The 22,357-nt window shown below is 43.8% G+C and overlaps 1 protein-coding gene across 5 annotated transcripts in view; it reads right to left on the bottom strand.

Moving 5' to 3' along the window:
* SMG6 (SMG6 nonsense mediated mRNA decay factor) overlaps nucleotides 1–20,647 on the bottom strand; it is a 248,513-nt gene extending 227,866 nt beyond the window's left edge. For 4 of the 5 annotated variants that reach the window (XM_085879010.1, XM_085879007.1, XM_085879011.1 and 1 more), the window contains exons 1-8: nucleotides 20,448–20,605; nucleotides 7,468–9,306; nucleotides 6,999–7,167; nucleotides 5,877–6,072; nucleotides 5,626–5,730; nucleotides 5,386–5,492; nucleotides 4,193–4,271; nucleotides 3,929–4,039 (exon numbers count right to left, since the gene is read on the bottom strand). In XM_085879010.1, the coding sequence (XP_085735136.1) occupies nucleotides 3,929–4,039; nucleotides 4,193–4,271; nucleotides 5,386–5,492; nucleotides 5,626–5,730; nucleotides 5,877–6,072; nucleotides 6,999–7,167; nucleotides 7,468–9,306; nucleotides 20,448–20,544 (2,703 nt within the window). In that variant the 5' untranslated portion in view covers nucleotides 20,545–20,605. Of the gene's footprint in view, nucleotides 1–3,928; nucleotides 4,040–4,192; nucleotides 4,272–5,385; nucleotides 5,493–5,625; nucleotides 5,731–5,876; nucleotides 6,073–6,998; nucleotides 7,168–7,467; nucleotides 9,307–20,447 lie in introns of all 5 variants that reach the window. The other variant, XM_085879008.1, reaches the window with a different exon arrangement.
* Between the last annotated feature and the right edge of the window lie 1,710 nt (nucleotides 20,648–22,357).

Genomic DNA, 22,357 nt, shown 5'->3' on the forward strand with positions numbered 1-22,357 from the left:
ACCAGAGAAAACATTATTTAATATTTTTCTTAAATCCAACATGGCGGCCAAACCATGTGACCTATCACTTTGAAATTAACAAACTTGCATCGCATACATGTCACGAATATAGTTCTGAAATCTCGCCTTCATTGGACCAGCGCTTCTGGAGAAGAAGATGTTTGAAGGTTTTAAGGCTTTTTCAAGATGGCCGCCAAACCATGTGACGTATGAACAACAAATTAACAAACTTGAAAGAGGACCTCAGGGGGAATGTGCCTGTAAAGTTTCGCCTCAATCTGCACAGCCGTTCTGGAGAAGAAGATTTTTTTTTAAAAAACACAAAAAACAAGATGGCGGCCGAATTACGTCACTGATGACGTCAAAATATTTTTTTTCTACGATGAATTTTTGTGTAGATGATGCTCAAGAAATTTCAAATTTTTGCCATGTGGCGTTCTACTTGACGAATTTTTACTGGGATACCTCTTCACTGATGACGTCACGAAAAATCACACGTATACCCGAGAGGGAGCTTGTTCAAATGTATCAAGCGAAATTTTTTTACACTAGAAGGTTTCCGAGATACAGAGGTCCAAAGTTGATCTGTTTTTTCAAGATGGCGCCCGTATCACGTGACCTATGACGTCATAATTATCAATTATGTATGCTATCAAAAAAGATACATATCTGGTGAAAATTTTGTGTCGATTGGTCTTACCATTTCTGAGAAAATGGCATTTAAAGCGAAAAAAACTGGAAATTTTGCAAATTTACGGCGGAAGAAAAATAATAATAAAAATAATAATAATAATAATAAACAGAAGAAAAACAATAGGTTATCCAGTCCATTTGACTGGATACCCTAATAATAAACATAAGAAAAACAATAGGGTACCCTGTACTCACAGGGTACCCTAATAATAACAAATAAACTTAAGAAAAACAATAGGGTACCCTGTACTGACAGGGTACCCTAATAAGTCGAACTGCCACATTATAACTGCTGGCAGTGATGACCGGGTACCCAGACGTCCGCCTTTGATATAACGTGAGACTTCCTGTTGATGATAGTTGCAAAGTTTCGCATCGTTAGGATCAGTGGTTCCAGAGAAAACATTATTTAATATCGATACAAATGCAGCCTTGCTTCGACACAGCGTGGGACTGACGCATTACGAACCGGGTAGCACAAAGTGTTCAATCTATGTATTCCGTATGCAGTCATCCCTTTTTCCTGGGGACATTGGCGGTATCAATTTAATTGCCATTCCTGTACCCTCAAACGCATGCAGGTGCAGCCAAGTGAGTCTTCTGGAAAAAACAAATCTAAAAGTTCTCAGATTCAAATAATGAAGTAATTCTGGTTGCCAAACCGGGTGACCGATCGGGTTTAAATTTTAAACCTACGTTTCACATGTCGGCTAGATTATATTATAATTGTGAAGTTTCGCATATATTGAAGCAGCGATTCCAGCATAAACATTAATTACGATTTATCCTTCAATCCAACATGCCTGCCAAACCATGGGGCTGATCAAGTTGAAATTTAAACCCTTCATTCCACATGTCTGCTGCATCATCTCTCTGAAGTTTCACATTTATTGATGTAGCAGTTCCAGATTAAACATTAATTAATATTTTCCCTTCAATCCAATATGGCTGCCAAAGGATGTGTCAAACATCAAAAGGGAGGTGGTACATCAAAAGGGCGGGGGGGAGAACTTTTTGTTCATCATGGAGAGGTGGTCATACATGTGGAATTTCGCCTCAATCTGTTCAGCCGTTTCAGAGAAGAAGACTTTTAAAGTTATTAATTTTCAATCCAATATGGCTGTCATACCATGTGACCTATTACAACATAAATTTAAATTCTCCCTCTAATAGGGTAGTGGATCATGCTTGTTAAGTTTTGTTTTGATCGGACAAGGTACGTTTTTCTATCCAAGATGGGAGCCAAACCATGTGGCTTGTGACATCATAATTTTTACCATATATGCAGACATGGTTGTTTATGATAGTTGCCAAGTTTCACTTCAATAGGATAAGTGGTTCCAGAGAAAACATTATTTAATATTTTTCTTGAATCGAACATGGCTGCCAAACCATGTGACCTATCAATTATTCATGAATAAACTTACATTCCTTATGCTTGAGCAATATGTGTGTGAAGTTTCCCCTTGATCTGATCAGCCGTTCTGGAGAAGATGTTTTATGGTTAATTCAATATGGCTACCAAACCATGTGACCGATCAATAATAAATTAACAAACTTGTGAAAGGATGTCTTGGGGAAAGTGTGTGTGAATTTTCACCTCAATCTGTCCAGCCGTTCTGGAGAGGAAGATTTTTTTTTTTTTAATTCTAAACAAGATGACTGTCGAACCAAGTCACCTATGACATCATAATTTTTTTTCTACGGTGAATTGTTGTGTAGATGAGGCACAAGAAATTTCATATTTTTCCTATGCAGCATTCTACTTGACTAATTTTCACCGGGATACCACTTCAGCAATGATGTCACGAAAAATCATCCGTGTTCCCGATGGGGAGTTCATTAAAATGTATGAAGCGAAAGTTTTGTCCATTGCACGGTTTCAGAGATACAGAGGTCCAAAGTTTATCATTTTTTTCAAGATGGCGCCCATACCACGTGACCTATAACGTCACAATTATCAATTAAGTTTGCTATCAAAAAAGATACATACTATGGTGAAAATTTCGTGTTGTTCGGACTTACAGTTCCTGAGAAAATGATTTTTAAAGCAAAATAACCCGAAAATTGCCGGCGGAAAAAGAATAAATAATAAATAAACAAGAAAAACAATAGGTTACCCAGTCCATTTGACTGGGTACCCTAATAATAATAATTTTTTTTTTTAAAGGTACCACTTCACCAGCCGCTAAAACACGTGCTTTAAAATAAAACAATGCAATTATCCAGTAATCTGCTACAAACACAATCACAACCTTAAATGACATCAAATACACACAAAATCACGATAAGTTCGCAAAGGAACAAAAAAAAAAGTACTTAGTGGGTTTTGCCAAAAGGCGTGCCGAATCTACCAACTGCAACCAACACCGGAAACCTGAAGTCCTATTAGTTGACAGCAATGTGTACTCTTACATGAATTCCAAGGACATTTGTAGACAATAGACAAGCATATGGTATTTGAACTTGGTAAGTCATATTGAAGGAAGGAACTTGGGCCCCCGAGTCAGTCAGATAAGTCAGAATGAGTGAATGCCTTTGCTCATGCTCCACTACTTACCTTTCAGCAGTGCTTCAAATCTTTGATATAAAAATTAATCTAGTAAGAAATTGTTGCACTACACAGTGTGGTTGTCAACCGAGCCAACATATTCAAGGTGAGGTGCTTGTGGACTGAGGTGGACTGATATAGGACAGGCCAATGTAGTAGAGCTTGAGTAAAGGTATTCATCAGGTTCAGTTGGACCGAGCATGAATCAGACCAAGTCAGACAACAAAGAAGCCAACCTAGATCATTTGTCCACCTTTAAAATTCCGTATCACACAGACACAAATTAACAGTTACTCTAAATGCATCAAATTAACATTCATAAGATGCCATCAATGGTACCAAATCTACTGTATTGTTTTAATCGCAAACATTCAAAATGCTGCACACCTAAAGTAAGAACTTTACCAATTTGTAAAGATCGACTGATTTTCTGGTACGATTTTGGAAACAATTTCAACTGTGTCAGCTGGGTCCTGTTATTCACGTAGGTGTCAACACACCATACAGTGTCAGATAGAAAACCGTTTGGGGGGGCTGGGGGGGGAAACTGCCTGAAAGCAAATCGGTTGAAAATGAAATAAATAAATTGAGAGAATTACTGTGAATTGCACAAACAAGCATTGTACGGCAAGCACGATTTGAAGCACACGACCACCATTCCTCCTCTCCACAACACAATCTCACCTTCCGCTTTGTTTCCTCAAACAGACTTAACAGGCTCTCACGTGCAGACAGAATAGGATTGCTTGCAGCTAAACTGCGCATGTAATAGTATACAGCATCCATCTTCCGGCGCTGGGTGGAGAGAGAGAATGAAAATTGATTACGCTCACAGGAAAACAATGTGCAAATAATAAAAAATTTTAAAAGGATAATTTGAATAGTTGAAGTATACAGTAAACAATAAAAAATAGATATGAGGAAGTACTGTTTTACCAAGACACTCACAGTGTAGATGGCAAGAAGAGCCAACTGGTTGTACGGGCGTCCGTTCTTCGGTGCTAACTTCTGTGCTTTCAGGTACCAGCTTCAAGAATCAGACAACAAAGAGGTTCAAATATAAACAATATATACTGTATATAAAATCTACATCTCTGCCTCAAATGACAGGGAGCATTAAGTTTGAGTCAAATTTTGTTTTAGTTTACAATCTCCTTGTATTGGGACAAGCCACAACAGAACCAGACCGTTTCAGCCCATCTTTGTGCTGACGACAATGTCCCATTATAATCAGTTTAATAAGTGTTTGGTTGAATTGAAGAGAAACGTGAAGGTTTCCTTTGTAAAACAGCAGATTTTATTTAAAGACAGTTTTTAAATTAATGACAATTTATTCACTCAACTAGAACGGCACTTGAGAGTGAATCCTTCCACCAGGCTGAACAGTTTACGTTTTGTATCCCACTGATCAGCTGGATCTGGATCCGGGCGTGAACCAAAATCTAATCGGCTTGTTCTCGTCACCTACCCAACAACTTTTTGAGACCGTGTTGTACTGTATATCATTTTTGGCCCTATCTCTTAATGACGAAGCATTACATAAAAAATTATTGTATTCCGATCCGAATACAGATCTTCACCAAAATCTAATCAATTTGTCCTTGTCACACACAAAACCTGTCCACCAAGTTTCGTCTGAATCCGTCCATAGCTTTTTAGGATATCCTGCTCACAGACAAGCAGACAGGACAGACAAAAATAGACAGGGGTGAAAACATAACCTCCTTCCACCTTCGGTGGTGCAGGTAATAAAGCGTCTTAAAACGGAGCTAGCTATAATGATGAACGAAAGCCCACCACTTTCCTTTCAACAGTGCTTCAAATCTGTGACATAAAAATTAATCTGGTAAGAAAAATTGTTGCACTGCACAGTATTGTTGTGAACCGAGCCAACGTATTTCAGGTCCACTGAGATGGTACAGGCCAATGGAGTAGGGCATGGCCAATGGAGTAGGTATTCATCAGATTCGAAGCTGGTCATACAGCAAAGTAACGAAATGGTGCTAAATCATCTGAATTGATGGTTCTACACAAACGAGGCATGAAGTACAATAGGATACAATAAGGTATCTATTGAGCAAATTCTGTCAATTATTACTGTGACCAAAAAGCAATGTCCAGCTCCAACTTAAAAGTCTCACCTGCGGGCTTTGCCAAAATTGGCAGTATCATTGGCTTGCTCACAGTAACGAGCGATGTCACCAAGACAGATCATGCATCGCTGAGCACTGATAAGGGCATATTTCACCTGCATGGAAAAAAGAAAAATAAATAATTAGGAAGAGGATTGAAGGTCTCAACAAAACCTCAAACAGACAGTTACCTCAATGTGACATTGTAATAATAATAATAATAATAATAAAAATAATAACTCCACACACTGTTTTGCTTTTTGGTTTGATAGCTGTGCCATCAGTTTCCTCCTCCACACTAAAGTTGTACACTTCTTGTAGTTTGCACAAGAGTCCCTCATAAAAAGCTTTACCCTGAAACACAAAGGAAAGCTGGATGACCACATTTCTGGGAAACAAAAAAAACAAAACAAGGGATCCTTCAAAGGGATTACCAATACAGAAGTTTATAAAGGTAAATGAAAAACAAGGCAAAATAAAATTGTCAAAGAATGCAGGACCTCATCGAGGATAGTAAGGAGCCAAGCCTGGATAGCTTGTGCCTCGGTAGGTCCAGTAGAATCTCTTAGTTGCTGGCGGCCACGCTCTATCAGCTGGTGGAAAACAGCTTTCCAAAGACCTTGCTCAAGGCCATCCCGCTCGCACTGTGCCACTGATAAGAGCAGCGCTCGCTCTGTCACCAAAAGCAGTTCCCGGCTAAATAATGTCCAGACAGAGAACGAAGAAAGCATGTGTGATAAAAGGCAATCTTCGGATAAATAAATGACACCTCCCACACTCCTCTCGCCGAAGAAACTGCATAAAGCAACCCAAGAAGGCCTACGCAAGGTAAGCACTTTGCTGTTTCAAACCCTTCCCAGAGTTCCTCCACAGCTATAAAGACGTTCACACATGAGAATCCCAATGCAACACACTCCCTCAGCTGCCGGACCAGTTCATGCTTGGGAGCCTCATTGGTAGGCATTGTTGTCTGCGCTGATGACAATGCCTACCAATGAGGCTCCCAAGCGATGAAACCAGTCCAGCAGCTGAGGGAGTGTGTTGCATTGGGACTCTCATGTGTGAACGTCTTTATAGCTGTGGAGGAACTCTGGGAAGGGTTTGAAACAGCAAAGTGCTTACCTTGTGTAAGCCTTCTTGGGTTGCTTTATGCAGCTTCTTCAACTCGAGGCGTGTGGGAGGTGTCAATTATTTGTATAATCCAAGCCACCTGGGTTTAGTTGAATAGGTGAGAGCTCATTGGCTATTCCCTCCATTCACAGGTGAAATGTGGGTGGGTCTTTCGTGTGTGTGTGTGTGTGTGTGTGTGTGTGTGTGTGTGTGTGTGTGTGTGTGTGTGTGTGTGTGTGTGTGTGTGTGTGTGTGTATGTATATATATATATATATATATATACATATACACACACTACAGTACAGTAAAGATGACAGCATGTGAGCCCTCTCCACTTCCATCTTGAATGCATCATACCCTCCTCAGACATACTTTTTTAACAACTTCCATATCCCATTTTAGTCATCATTGTGATCACGGTATTAGGTTGATGATGCTTTTTAATCCCATTCAATCTTCCACATGGTTGCATTGAAGAAACAACAGACAAGGGGCATTTCAATGGGCCTACCGAATATGGTCCACTCTTCGAGCTGCTTCTGGTGTCGAGAGACCACAAGAAAACAGATTGGCAAGCTGAGCCTCCAAAGAGGCAATCGCACGAACGAGACTTTGAGAATCTTCAGGATAAGAAGGCAAGCAAGCAGGTCCCGGCATAGCATAGCCACCATAAAATGCACCTGTACAAAATAAAATAAAATAAAAAAAGACATTAAAGGAGACATTAAAAATAGGTCAACACCAAAAAAAGAAAAAGATTTCAAAGACTGTTTTTTTAAAATCAGTGGGAAAAGAGGAGGGTGGTAAGAGGCAGCAACAATGACACAATTTAAAATGTTGAATCAAAATAATAAAGGGAAAAAAAGATGAAAACAAAAGTGAGGAGAGGAAAGCTGCTTACACTGAAGAAAAAAAACATTAGACCAAAAAATAAAAATAAAAAGAAATCTGTAATTAACTGTTTGAAAGAGTCCACATACCAGGCATCATTGAGAAAAATTCCTGAGTAGGTGCCTGTCTTGGAAATGGGAAGAAGGCATTGGAACCATTGTTCTGTCCAATGGGAAATGCACCAATATTGTGGTAGGCAAAGTAAGGGTGCTGGAAAGCGTGGAAGCGGTATGAGCCAATACCAGTTGCAAGAGCAGAAGCTTGGGCTACTTCTGCTGGTGATCTTGCGGGAGACTGTGAAGATGGAGTGCCACTCCCTTCTTCATCATTCCCCACACCATCTTCTGCTTCCTCTTCCTCACTGTCATGAAACTGCAAGGTTGGAGTGGAAAGCTGCTCTCCACTTGACATCTTTGCAATCTCCCCAGGCTCCCAAAGGCGTCGAGAGCCTCCACGTCCTCTTCGTCGTGGTGCAACAGCTTTACAAGGGAGAATGGTCGCTTCTGGTACCTGCTTTATTACTCCAGGCTGCAAAGAGGCTGAAGAGACAAAGAGAATGCCCCCACTTTTACCAAGTCGACCGTCGTCCCCTTGTGGGTGCAGAGACCTTTCTGTTGCTGCTACTCCCGCAGTTGCTTCCTTCACATGATGAGGACCAGAGACTTGTAAACCAGTGGATGAATCACTGCCAAAGCTTGGCCGCCGCCTATCGTCACAATCATCATCATCATCATCATCATCATCAGGATCCTCATCATCAGCCGAGCCAGATGAAATGCCAACAACACATCGGCCATAAAGTTCTGTCTCCTTCCCTTCACCGCCTTGACAATGGGTGAAAGACTCTTCCTGCATAACCTTGAGACAACCGATTTCCATTGTATCATGAAGCCACCTCTTAGGCAGTTTGCTTCCCTCTCCATTCTTCTTTATGAAATCTGTTTGCCTTCCCCCCTGATCATGGTCTTTAACAGTCACATTCTGTTGTTGGCCATTTCTCGGATGTAGACTATTCCTCTCAGACCTTTTTGGTCTTTTTTCTCCACCACTCTTTACTTCAAGTCTTTTGTTCTCCAAATCATCACAACAAAAATCAGTCTTATCATTCACAAGTTTCTGCCTTCGGCGTTCTCGTTTTCCTTTCTTATTCTTTGCAGGACTGCTTCCTAAAAGGCCAGGCACTATGGCATTAGATTGCTCAGCCACTTGCCAAATCTTGTGTTCAGAAACACCAATTTTGGCTCCTGGAATATTGTTTTTTGTGTTCATTTTATCAACGACACTCTCTCTTGTTCTGGAACTGTCCAAACTTTGAACAACATCAGACCGAGTATCTGTGCCTCTGGTTTTCGATGCCTTGCACCCGAGAGAGGCACGAGCGAGCTCCGCAGTAACCTCGGGCACAGTACCATTTCCAAGCTGCTGACTTCGTGCAGGTAGCACTCCACGTTTCAGTTGTTGATAGATTTTGCATTCTGGCTTCCGGCAGGGCTGCCCCTTAAAGCATGTTTCATCAGACTCTAGGAATTGAGCCGTCATAGTCGTGGTGCCATCACTGTCAAAATCAATGATGGCTCGATGCTCTGCTATTTTTAAAACACCTCTTTCCTGCTTCGCATCCTGTCTGTCTTTACATGGTGCCTCTTCAGATAATCTATGTCTAAAATCCAATTCTTGCTGGCCACCTTCCATCATATGTGCCACTCTTGGGATAGATTGTGGCACGTCTCCCATTTTAGTGCCATTGTAATGGTCATCTTCCTCCACCTCCCCAATTTTCTCTATTTTTCCTGCCTCATCCTCTTGCTCTCCTTTTCCCCCTGCTACCACCTGTCTCGGTTTGCCACCACGCAATCGTGAGATTCCAGGTCGGTAGAGAGCGATATCCGGACGACGATTCTTCTTTTTCTGCTGTTCACCACTCTTCACTGGAGCAAACAAAATACATTAAAAAAGGGTGTGAGAATAGAATTATGAAAGCTGAAATTTAATTACTTGCAACTTCATAATTTCTTATAATCAGAACTGTATGCAAAAAAAACCCAAAAACATGGAATCATCTAATACAGTACAGGATTTTCCACTACTTCTACTTATGAAGTAGGAGGGGTGTGAGTGTGTGTGTGTGTGTGTGTGTGTGTGTGTGTGTGTGTGTGTGTGTGTGTGTGTGTGTGTGTGTGTGTGTGTGTGTGTGTGTGTGTGTGTGTGTGTGTGTGTGTGTGTGTGTGTGTGTGTGTGTGTGTGTGTGTGTGTGTGTGTGTGTGTGTGTGTGTGTGTTTAGACTTTTTCTGTGAGAAGAGATGACAGCATTCCATTACAAGTGAAGCACTGAGTAAATGGGTTAAAGAATACAGCACACCAGGAAAGAAGGTAGCTCTTGGATTCTACAGTCAGAGAGTTTGGAAATCAGAACGAAGTGCCGGACAGTGCTGACTGGCCGAGATATCGACGCATATCGGGAAGGGAATGGTAGCCCTCATATATAATACTACATTTGCGCACATATATTGTGAATGCATATTCGTGGATGAAATGCAACGAAAGGGTTAATTTAGCACAGGGAGGGCCACATGCCTCATTGACCCAGTTTCTCCTTATCCACTAACCCACACCACCCCCCACCCCATTCTATATATTAATACTGAAGGACCAATTTTGTGCTCCTCCTTGCGATCGCGTCATGTTTTTCTCGGTACTGTGACCTGGCCTGAAAGAAACTTCGTATCTGTAAGAGTGCATCGCATATAGTGGCAATAGTCAACTTTCAAATATGAAGCAGAATAAACACTTTTCGTTTTACATTCGTTTACATGGTGACGTGTGACATCACCGCTAAGAGGCGTCAGGACGTCATGACATCATCGGTCATTCAGTGACGTCATTACGTCTGCCGTCGACAGACCGTTACCACTGAGAGGTGTAATTCCACTCCTCGAAAATAGCGTCTGCAATGCAAAACCCTCTTCTGCGCATGCTGACTACCTCAGAATGTGAATTTGGCACAAAAAATGTAACAAGAAACATTGTATCTTCTATCTCTATATTAATACTGAAGGAGCAATGTTGCGCTCCTCCTCGCGGTCGCATCACGTTTTTCTCAGTATTGTGACCTGGACTGAAAGAAACTTCGTACCTGTAAGAGTGCATCGCACATAGTGGCAATAGTCAACCTTCAACTCTGAAGCAGAATAAACACTTTTCGTTGAGACGGAGGCGAGGAGTGAAGAGGCGGGGGCGGGGGATGAAGAGACAGGGGCAGGGAGTGAGGAGGCGGGGGGGGCAAGCTAAGCAAATTTTTGGGCGAGGGTAAGCAAATTGAAAGCAGGAGACAGGGGGGAAATGGGGTGGGGGTGAGTGTGCGGGGGCTGGGGTGAATTAGGCGGGGTTGGGTGTAAGGGGGTGGACAGGGGGATGGGGAAATCAAGAGACGGGGGGCGGGGAGTGAAGACGCGGGGGCGAGGCCGGGGTAATTAAATTTTTGGGTGGGGGTAAGCAAATTGAAGGCGGGGGGGGGAATGGAGCAGGGGTGGGGGATGAGTAGGCGGGGGTAAGCACGCCCTGTCCAGTCCATGTCCCTCGAGTGTGGGTAAGCTGGTGAGGGTGGTTGAATGAACGGAATCCATCTGTGACGGGGTTTCGGCTAGTTTATTACTATTTTATCAACACTCCCCATAGTTCGATGTCACACTGATAGCCACCTCGCTGCCCCCAGTGAACACGAAGTGCTACAAGCCCTGGAGGAACATTTAGCCAGGGGAGGTATGCCTCGCTCAAACTGTTGAGTGGAGTGGGGAGAGGGGTGGCGGGAGGGGAGGATTGCGTGGAAGCTAGAGTGAGAGTTGAGTGGAGTTTGTGAGATTGTTTTCAGCACCCCGGTGGTCACCTCCACCACTATTAGCCTGTTAAGGCTCCGGTAAGAATTCGGACGAGTGCTAAGGCAATGACTGCACGCAGAACTCTGGACCAGTAGTTTGCAATTGTTGGATGCACTGAAGCAGACCCCACCGGATCATGAATAATCTCACCACCCAAATAGCCTCTTTCTTTTCTTTCTTCCCTTGGTGCTGTTAATTTTCTCTGTCACTCCCCATTACCCTCTGGCTGCATTCAGACTTGTGGACATAGCAAAGATGGGGTGGGGGGGGGGGGCGGTCGAGCTTGGTTTTTGTTAAAAAAAAAGTTTATTTGTCTTTTTACATTGTTCGCTCCAGTCAGAAATCAGTGCCTTGTGCTCTGTTTGGCAAATAATTTATATACATGAGCATTTGCTGAAAATGTTTTTTTTTCATGATCCTAAAAGTGTTTACAGCTCAAGTGGGGTGGCAATCTTGTTCTTTTTTTTGTATACATAGTCGAGGCACATGGAAGAGCCAGTACACGAAACAAATGAGGACTTAACAGACAAGAACGGGACACATAACACGGATGAATGAAAATGAAAAATTCGAAGGAGGAAAAACTGGAAAATTAGGAGGGATGTGGGTGGGGTTAATGAGGGTGGAAAAGATCATGGTTTTGGATTGGGGATGACGTGAGATAGTGGTGAACAGCTGTCTTGAAGACCTGGAGAGAGGAATGGGATTGAAGAGGATGTGGGAGTTAATTCCACAGGGGGGGGAGTTAGGGGGGGGGAGATGAGTGGAGGTGAGCAGTGATCTTGGACTTGGGGTAGTTTTATCAAAAAAGGGTTGATGGTAGGCCTTGTGAGCCTTGCAGAAACATGGAGGAGGTACAAAACATAAAAGAGCAGAGAGTGCAAGACCAGAAACGAGGCAGTAGAGCACAGAGACTACTGACCTGTCTGTGGTGGCAAAGTGACAAGCCCATAGAGTCAGTTTCAGCATGGGAGATTCCAATAATCTTGAAGGCCTTGGTTACCATGGCATCAAGCTGAGGAAAATGTGAGGCAGGGGAGCCAGCCCAGAGGGGAGGGCAGTACTCCATCAAGCTGCTGATGAAGGCCTTATTAGGTGGATAACAGTTCATGTGTGCCAAGGAAGGTCTTTGTACAATGGAGGATGTCTCGTCGGCAGCTGGCTTTGGAGGCAAACTTTGAAATGTGGTTTGCCCAAGAAAGATCATGGCTGATAGTGAGACCCAGGAGTTTGAATGACAGAACCTCCTCAAGAGGATTGTTCAGAGAGTATATGTGGGGGATGGGGGTGTGTGTAAGTGTGTGAGTGTGTGATAGAGTGATAGAGTGATAGAGTGATAGAGAGAGATGTCAGGATTGAAAGACATATTCCAAGTATGTAACCAGTTTGTGATTTTTTCAAGGTATGAAGAGCGGAAAGAAGCTGCAGCCTGCCTGTCTGAAGGATGAGGGATGTCACAGCACAGGGTGGAGTCATCAGCAAATAGATAGAAAGGATTTTCCAAAGAGTCTGAGATCATTGATGAAGATCAGGAACATGACTGGGTCAAGAACAATGCCTTAAGGCACTCCAGTCTTGACAGGGAGAGGAGATGAAAGGATTCCGTTGAGTCCCACATGTTGACTATGATAGTAGAAGAAGTCAGTAAGCCACGTGTGGAGTTGGCCTTTGATGCCATCGGCAGAGAGTTTGAAGAGTAAGGCAGGATGCCAGACTGTATTGAAAGCACAAGATATATCCAGAGAGATGGCCCCAATTTCATGTCTGAAATTGAGGGCCTATATCCATTGTTGGGCGAGTAAATGCAGCATGTCCAAGGTGGAGTGACCTGCTCTGAAACCAAACTGGTGATACGAGATGAGGTTGTTGGAGAAAATAAAGGTTTTCATATCAACTGCAATAATGAATTCCATGACCTCGCTGATGACTGGAAGTAAGCTGAGTTATGGTGGTTGCATCTCTGACTTATTTCCAATTGTTACTGGAATTCGTCAGGGGTGAGTTCTAGCCTCCAAAATTTTCAGCACTTATCTGGACTGGATTCTGGGGAAGATGTCAGAGAGATCAAGCTGCAGTGCATCGTTTAAGAATGTCAAGACCTCTGACCTTGATTTTAGGAATTGTGTCATCAGCGTCATGACTTGGTGTCATCAGTCATCTTGGTGGAGACTGGACATCCTTATGGAGGTCCTCAAGGCACTGAATGAAGAGTCGGCACCATTGGGATTATGGATCTCCTGGGTCAAGACTAAGATCTATGGAAGACTAAGATCAAGGCTTTCAAAGAAATCTTGGATGTATCTTGTCTGTACCTGTCCGTGGCGAGGATGTTGAGGTCACAGAGAGATTCACTTACCTGGCAGTGATATTCATGTCACCGTATGTTGTGAGCTAGAGGTCAATAGACATCTGAGTCGGGTCTGCGGAGTCATGAAATCACTGGACCACTGGGTGTGGCACTGTTGGTACCCATGCATAAGGACAAAAGTCTGAGTGCTTAATTCCTTGGTGCTTCCCGTCTTGCTCTATGGATGTGAGACTTGAACTCTGACCAAGACTTTGAGACAGAGTCTTAACTTCTTCGGTACCAGGTCTCTTCAGAGAATCCTTGGCTATCGCTGGTTGGACTTTGTGTCCAACGAGCGTTTCTGAGAAAAACAGATTCAATTTGTTACGTGAAAAGTCCATGAGCGTTAGCTGCGGCTGTATAGACATGACATTTTCCTGACACTGATCCTGCTCTCCAAGCTCCCCCCCCAATCCTTCCCATGACAATCTCCCTTGGAATACCCTTATTCTCCCCTCCTCTCTCGGCCTTCCCATCCACTCATCCTGCCCACACCCACCTCCCTCTCCCCACCCCAGTCCCCTCCCATATCTACGACACTTGATGTTAATTCAGCCTGGGAATTCTTCCACAGAAACCTGCTCTCTCTCTCTTGTGCACAGATTCATCCCATCTAATCTTCAGTTATCCTACGCTTCATCCCGACCATGGTACACTGAATGCTGTTGTGAGGCAGTCACTCTGAAACAACTTACCTTCTCTTCCTGGAAGGCAAATATGACTGAAGGCAATCCTCACTCGCTGCATTTCAAAAAGCCAGCACCAAGTGTGGGTGCACTCTCAGGAGAGCCAGAAAACATCATCTTTCCAACCTCAAGAATGACCTTTCAAACTTGTCTCCCTCCTCGAAAACCTGGCGGTGCTGTCTCTGTCTCTCAAGTGTATGATCTCCTTCCATCCCTTCCCTCACTTCAAATGACACCACAGCCGACTCTCTGTCTTCTACCGCCCCCTTTCTGGTCTTGCACCATCCGCTCTTTCAGTGCTTCATCTCCCCCAATGCTTCTGCAAGGCACACATGGTCCACCATCAAGCCCCTTTATGGTGAAACTACTTAAATCCAAGATCACTGCTCACTACCACTCATTTGTTCCTCTTTTTTTTCCCCACCTGTGGAACAAACTTCCACATTCTCTTCAATCTCATTCTTCCCTCGAGGTCTTCAAGAAGGCTGTTCACCACCATCTCATGTCATCTCAAATCCAAAACCAAGATGTTTTCTCCCCTTGTTAACCCCACTCCAATTCCTCCTCCTTCCAAATTTTTCAGTCTTTCCGACTCAGAATTTCCTTTTGTATCCATCTTGTCCATCCCATGCATCCTTTCCTTTCCCCCATTCCTCTCCACACCCATCATTTTTCCAAGTGTCTTTCTATCTTGTCCTTCAACTCCATCCATCCATCCATTGGGACCATACTCTGTGCAGAGTGTTGGTGCTGCCTAAGCAGTCTACTGGGCTACTGGGCACAATCCTGGACGGGTCACCACTCTGACAGTGTGTACTCCACTGTCGGTGTACCCCCCACCCCCACCCTCCCTCCTTCTCAAAGGGTTTAAAGACAATTTGAATCACAGATTTCCCACTCGCAACTTCAGGTTATAGATGCCCATCAAGCAGAACTAAGTCACTGAAACACACACACACACACACACACACACACACACACACACACACACACACACACACACACACACACAATTTACTATTTACTTGGAGTATGAAGATTAGATGGGATGAATCTGTGCACAAGGAGTTAAAGGAATGGGGAAGAGAGGGAAGGAGGGAGAGGGGGACAATGACATTGTAAGAGTGAAGCAGAGCAGTTTATAAGGGTGAACGAAAGCAGTGGCTGCCAACGAGGGCAGTTTCATCAAAAACAGCAAATTAATATAACCATGAACCACTGTGCCGACAACAAACACAGACCATGACCTCACATTTAAAGACTCTGATATACCTTGTCTACATAAAATATTCAATGCAAATTATGCTGGTCAACATAGTTTATGAGAAATTGCCCTCTCAAGCCAACATTACGATAATTAAGACGTCATTAGTCTAAAGTCAAAACTGGCTCCTCAACGATACCAAAAGCACAACTGTGTGTGGTTAATTGAATCATCCTGCTTTCTCCCTATGTAGGATCATATTTCTCAGTAAGGTACAAAACAGATGTCTGTGTTTACAGTTTATTTAACAGCCACAAATAAGCCCAACTTCTGCAAGTGCCCAGGGAAGGTTTTCTGCTCATGTCTTTCATGAACTCGATGGCCAGGCCTAACATTCAACATTAAAGTCATTTGAGTACGAATTCACAATTTGTTGGAAGTAGCAGCTATGACTCATCATCTCTCTAGGAAACATACCATGGGATATTCAATATCCACCAACTAATGCTAGCAGATGGGACACATATCCAAAGGGATGGCATACCTCACATACCTGTGTAACATCAATCCAAAAGTAAATAATCAGGTTGGGAATCAAGCCCAGACTAGATAGCTCAAAGATAAGCATCAGTGCCTGCCAGCTGACTGGCAAGAACTGCAAGCTACCCTCTCAGGGCAAGACTGGTCCTTCATTTCCACCTCTCCTGATATTGTATAAATATGGCCAAGGAATCCTTCCACACAAGCTTGCTTTCCCATATGTACATATTTATACCATCTTGTGTGCAGTGATCATACCTATCCTTTCACTTCTGGTACACAGAATCTTGTGGTGAGGCAATTCACTTCAAACAACTTGCCTTCAAATCCTGAAAGGGAAATCCGACCGAAAGCAACATAAAATAATTCCACGAAGCTCGGAATAAGTGTGGGTCGACACTCAGGAGAGACAGAAAACAACATCTGGCCAAACTCAAGGCTGAACTCTCAAACCTGTCCTTCTTCAAAGACCTGGTGGTGCCTTGTCAAGTCTTTAACTGGTGTATTCTCCCACTCCATCGCTTCCCTCTCTTGAAATGGCACAACAGCCAACTCTGCTCATGAGGACAAATGCGTCAATTCTGTGTTTTCTTCCAAATCTTGTTTACCCAACCCCTCACTCCAAAAACCTAACCTACCCTCTCACACCTCTGCTGCTCTTGGATACACTGCCTTTCCCACTTGAGAAGGTGAAGAGGTTTCTGGGAAACCTTAACTCAGATTCTGCGACAGGGCCAGACGGCATCAATGCATGCATGCTAAGCACCTGCTCTTGCTCATCCTCTTTCGGCTCTGTTCACCCCCCCATCATTCTCTTTTGGTCAGTTTCTGTCTGCTTCCAATTATGAGCAAAGTTATGGAATCTATAACTGCAGATGACATCAAATCAACTGGAACACAGGTACCGTCCCAACTGACTGGAACACAGGCATCGTCCCAACTGACTGGAACACAGGCATCGTCCCAACTGACTGGAACACAGGCATCGTCCCAACTGACTGGAACACAGGCATTGCCCCAACTGACTGGAACACAGGCATCGCCCCAACTGACTGGAACACAGGCATCGCCCCAACTGACTGGAACACAGGCATCGTCCCAACTGACTGGAACACAGGCATCGTCCCAACTGACTGGAACACAGGCATCGTCCCAACTGACTGGAACACAGGCATCGTCCCAACTGACTGGAACACAGGCATCGTCCCAACTGACTGGAACACAGGCATCGTCCCAACTGACTGGAACACAGGCATCGTCCCAACTGACTGGAACACAGGCATCGCCCCAACTGACTGGAACACAGGCATCGCCCCAACTGACTGGAACACAGGCATCGCCCCAACTGACTGGAACACAGGCATCGCCCCAACTGACTGGAACACAGGCATCGCCCCAACTGACTGGAACACAGGCATCGCCCCAACTGACTGGAACACAGGCATCGCCCCAACTGACTGGAACACAGGCATCGTCCCAACTGACTGGAACACAGGCATCGTCCCAACTGACTGGAACACAGGCATCGTCCCAACTGACTGGAACACAGGCATCGTCCCAACTGACTGGAACACAGGCATCGTCCCAACTGACTGGAACACAGGCATCGTCCCAACTGACTGGAACACAGGCATCGTCCCAACTGACTGGAACACAGGCATCGTCCCAACTGACTGGAACACAGGCATCGTCCCAACTGACTGGAACACAGGCATCGTCCCAACTGACTGGAACACAGGCATCGTCCCAACTGACTGGAACACAGGCATCGTCCCAACTGACTGGAACACAGGCATCGTCCCAACTGACTGGAACACAGGCATCGTCCCAACTGACTGGAACACAGGCATCGTCCCAACTGACTGGAACACAGGCATCGTCCCAACTGACTGGAACACAGGCATCGTCCCAACTGACTGGAACACAGGCATCGTCCCAACTGACTGGAACACAGGCATCGTCCCAACTGACTGGAACACAGGCATCGTCCCAACTGACTGGAACACAGGCATCGTCCCTACTGACTGGAACACAGGCATCATCCCAACTGACTGGAACACAGGCATCATCCCAACTGACTGGAAGAGAGCCTTGTTGTCCTTCTCTGGAAAGGGAAGTGTGATCACCAAGACTGCAACAACTACCGAGGGGTGACGCTGCTCTCAGTGCTGGGCAAGGTCTTTGCTCCGATAATTCTTGATAGGGTTCGCCACCATCTGCTTGAGCACCAGCGTCCAGAGCAGTCAGGCTTTACACCAAAGAGGTCAACGATTGACCGTATCCTTGCTCGAGTTTTGGCAGGGGAGTGTTGATGTTCAGCGGCAGCCCATGTTGATCTCTGTAAAGCGTTTGATTCAATTAATTGTGATGCCTTCTGGAGAATTCTTGGTATTCGTGGGGTGCCACCAAAACTGATCGATCTGATGTCTGAACTATACTCTGGTACTGAGAGTGCTGTGAGATGTAGTGGTACCATCACTGACTTATTTCCAGTTGTTACTGGAGTTCGTCAGGGGTGTGTACCAGCCCCCACACTTTTCAGCACTTGTATGGACTGGATTCTGGAGAGGATGTCGGAGAGATCAAGCTGCGGTGCATCGTTTAGGAATGTCAGGATCTCTGACCTTGATCGGAGAGATCAAGCTGCGGTGCATCGTTTGGGAATGTCAAGATCTCTGACCTTGATTTCGCAGATGATGCAGTCATCTTTGCAGAGATCTGCATCCAATCAGTTTGTTCTTGTCACAAACTCAAATAAATCCACCTAGTTTTGGCCATCCACACCATTTTGAGACATCATGCTTCATAAAGTTTTTGTCCGGATCTATCTCCCAATGATAAAGAATTACTTTAAAAATTCTCGGATGCGGATCTTCCCCAAAATTTAATCAATTTGTCCTGATCACGCACTCATGTCCACAACTTTTCGATATATCCTGCTCACAAACAGACAGGGGTGAGTGAAAACATAACCTCTGTCCACCTTCGGTTGTGGAGGTAACCACTCTGATGGCTGCTTAGCTTATGACCATCTCAACTATCCTCTTTACTGGCAGAATGTGATCCCTGTCCCTGTTCCTGTCTATTCTGTTGAAATACTTCCGAATTTAATTTCTCTCCACCCTTCATTATCTTAAACATCTCTATCAGATCCCCTCGTGATCACATCATTTCTAATGTAAAAATAAATACCGTCTCCCTCAGCCTTCGTCAACCTTCGTCAACTCAGCCCCAATCAATCCAGACTATCTATTATGAACCCTCTCTGAGGCATCGATGTCCTTCCAGAGTCGTGGTGACCAAAACTGCACACAATATTCTAGATGTGCCCCTCACTAAATTCCTGTACAATGTTAACACCACCTCTTCTGATTTATAATTGATCCCTCTCTGAATACAACCTAAAACCCTATTTGCTTTACCTCTACCTGCCTGGCATTGTGTGCTGCCTGCTCACCTCCCATATCTATTACCACCCCCAGATCCTTCTCCTGTGTGACACCCTCCAAAATTACCCCTTGCATCCTGTAATCTCTATTTTCATTGTTCTTTCCCATCCCCAACACCTTACACTTGTTCAGGTTAGATTACATCTGCCAATGTTTTGCCCAATCTACACAAGTATCAATACTTTCCTGAATCTGATCACCACCCCCTATGCTATCCACCTTACCTCCAAGCTTTGTGTCATCTGTAAATTTGGGAAGCTTACCCTTCACCCCATTATCCAAATTATTGATGTAAATAATGAATAGTCATGGTCCGAGTACTGATCCCTGAGGTTCCCCACTACTTACATCCTCCCACTCACAGCCACTCTTTACTTCCGACCAGTATTATCCAATTCACTACTCCACAAGTACTCACTTTGGCTATCAGCATTTTCTGCGGTACCTGATCAAGCGCTTCGTGAAAGTCGACATTTATACACCACCGTCCATTTTACTTCCTAACTCGATCCCATCAGAAACTGCTTCACAGAACTCCAATGAATTGATTAACCAAGACCTACCTCTGTGTTTAATCAGTTCAAGTAGATTTAACTCGTTCCCCCCCCCCCCCTCTGATTTCCAACTTGTGGAGAACGCATTATTTAATTAAATAAAACTCAATTACAGTGAAGCGAATTGTTTTGTTCTGATTCGAGGATATTTAACTCTGCTGTTGTTATCCATTGTGGGAGTGCGAAGGGTGCACACCAAGAATATCGGTTCACAAAATGTTTCTTGAAATAAATTAGTCTGAAAAGCTATTACTGCTCTCGTAACCATGAAGGAAAACATTTCGTAAAACGACAAAACTTTCTGCACAAAACACTAAACCCGGCGTCACCATGCGAACAAGGAGGCCCGACTCGTCATGGCGCTCCAACGGAAACACAGGCCCTCTCATCGCCATGGCGACCCACACATCTCACCGTCGAGTGATTGTCCGGCGGGTCGAGGACCAAGAGAAGCAGCGAAGCGACGCAACTCACCGGCGCTAACACGTAAAACACTGCCATCGGCAGCCATAACACCGCCGTCGACTCGACGCCGTAACAACGACTCTCATTGGCTCCTCACAGCGAGACTCCTGCAGTAACCACCTCGTCCATTGGTTCTTGCCAATCGCACCTCAGTAATTATTTGAATGGCCAATGGTTTACCACATCGCACAAACCAAGGAGGAGCTGAACAATTGGACACATTGGGGAGAGGATCAATCACAGTTACCACAGGTCATTTCATTGGCGGGTTGAGGGTTAATTTAACCATTATCACGGCGGTTTTAGGGTTAATTTAACCATTATCACGGCGGTTTTAGGGTTAATTTAACCATTATCACGGCGGTTTTAGGGTTAATTTAACCATTATCACGGCGGTTTTAGGGTTTATTTAACCATTATCACGGCGGTTTTAGGGTTTATTTAACCATTATCACGGCGGTTTAGGGTTAATTTAACCATTATTACGGTGGTTTTAGGGTTAATTTAACCATTATCACGGCGGTTTTAGGGTTAATTTAACCATTATCACGGCGGTTTTAGGGTTAATTTAACCATTATCACGGCGGTTTTAGGGTTAATTTAACCATTATCACGGCGGTTTTAGGGTTAATTTAACCATTATCACGGCGGTTTTAGGGTTAATTTAACCATTATCACGGCGGTTTTAGGTTTAATTTAACCATTATCACGGCGGTTTTAGGGTTTATTCAACCATTATCACGGCGGTTTTAGGGTTTATTTAACCATTATCACGGCGGTTTAGGGTTAATTTAACCATTATCACGGCGGTTTTAGGGTTAATTTAACCATTATCACGGCGGTTTTAGGGTTAATTTAACCATTACCACGGCGGTTTAGCGTTAATTTAACCATTATCACGGCGGTTTAGGGTTAATTTAACCATTACCACGGCGGTTTTAGGGTTAATATAACCATTATAACGGTGGTTTTAGGGTTAATTTAACCATTATCACGGCGGTTTTAGGGTTAATTTAACCATTATCACAGCGGTTTTAGGGTTAATTTAACCATTATCACGGCGGTTTTAGGGTTAATTTAACCATTATTATGGTGGTTTTAGGGTTAATTTAACCATTATCACGGCGGTTTTAGGGTTAATTTAACCATTATCACGGCGGTTTTAGGGTTAATTTAACCATTATCACGGCGGTTTTAGGGTTAATTTAACCATTATCACGGCGGTTTAGGGTTAATTTAACCATTATCACGGCAGTTTTAGGGTTAATTTAACCATTATCACGGCGGTTTTAGGGTTAATTTAACCATTATCACGGCGGTTTTAGGGTTAATTTAACCATTATCACGGCGGTTTTAGGGTTAATTTAACCATTATCACGGCGGTTTCGGGTTAATTTAACCATTATCACGGCGGTTTTAGGGTTAATTTAACCATTATCACGGCGGTTTTAGGGTTAATTTAACCATTACCACGGCGGTTTAGCGTTAATTTAACCATTATCACGGCGGTTTAGGGTTAATTTAACCATTACCACGGCGGTTTTAGGGTTAATATAACCATTATAACGGTGGTTTTAGGGTTAATTTAACCATTATCACGGCGGTTTTAGGGTTAATTTAACCATTATCACAGCGGTTTTAGGGTTAATTTAACCATTATCACGGCGGTTTTAGGGTTAATTTAACCATTATTATGGTGGTTTTAGGGTTAATTTAACCATTATCACGGCGGTTTTAGGGTTAATTTAACCATTATCACGGCGGTTTTAGGGTTAATTTAACCATTATCACGGCGGTTTTAGGGTTAATTTAACCATTATCACGGCGGTTTAGGGTTAATTTAACCATTATCACGGCAG

Source organism: Eptatretus burgeri, chromosome 4 (genome assembly GCF_056783735.1).
Source record: "Eptatretus burgeri isolate ZD-2024b chromosome 4, Ebu_testis_v1, whole genome shotgun sequence".
Taxonomy (NCBI): domain Eukaryota; kingdom Metazoa; phylum Chordata; class Myxini; order Myxiniformes; family Myxinidae; genus Eptatretus; species Eptatretus burgeri.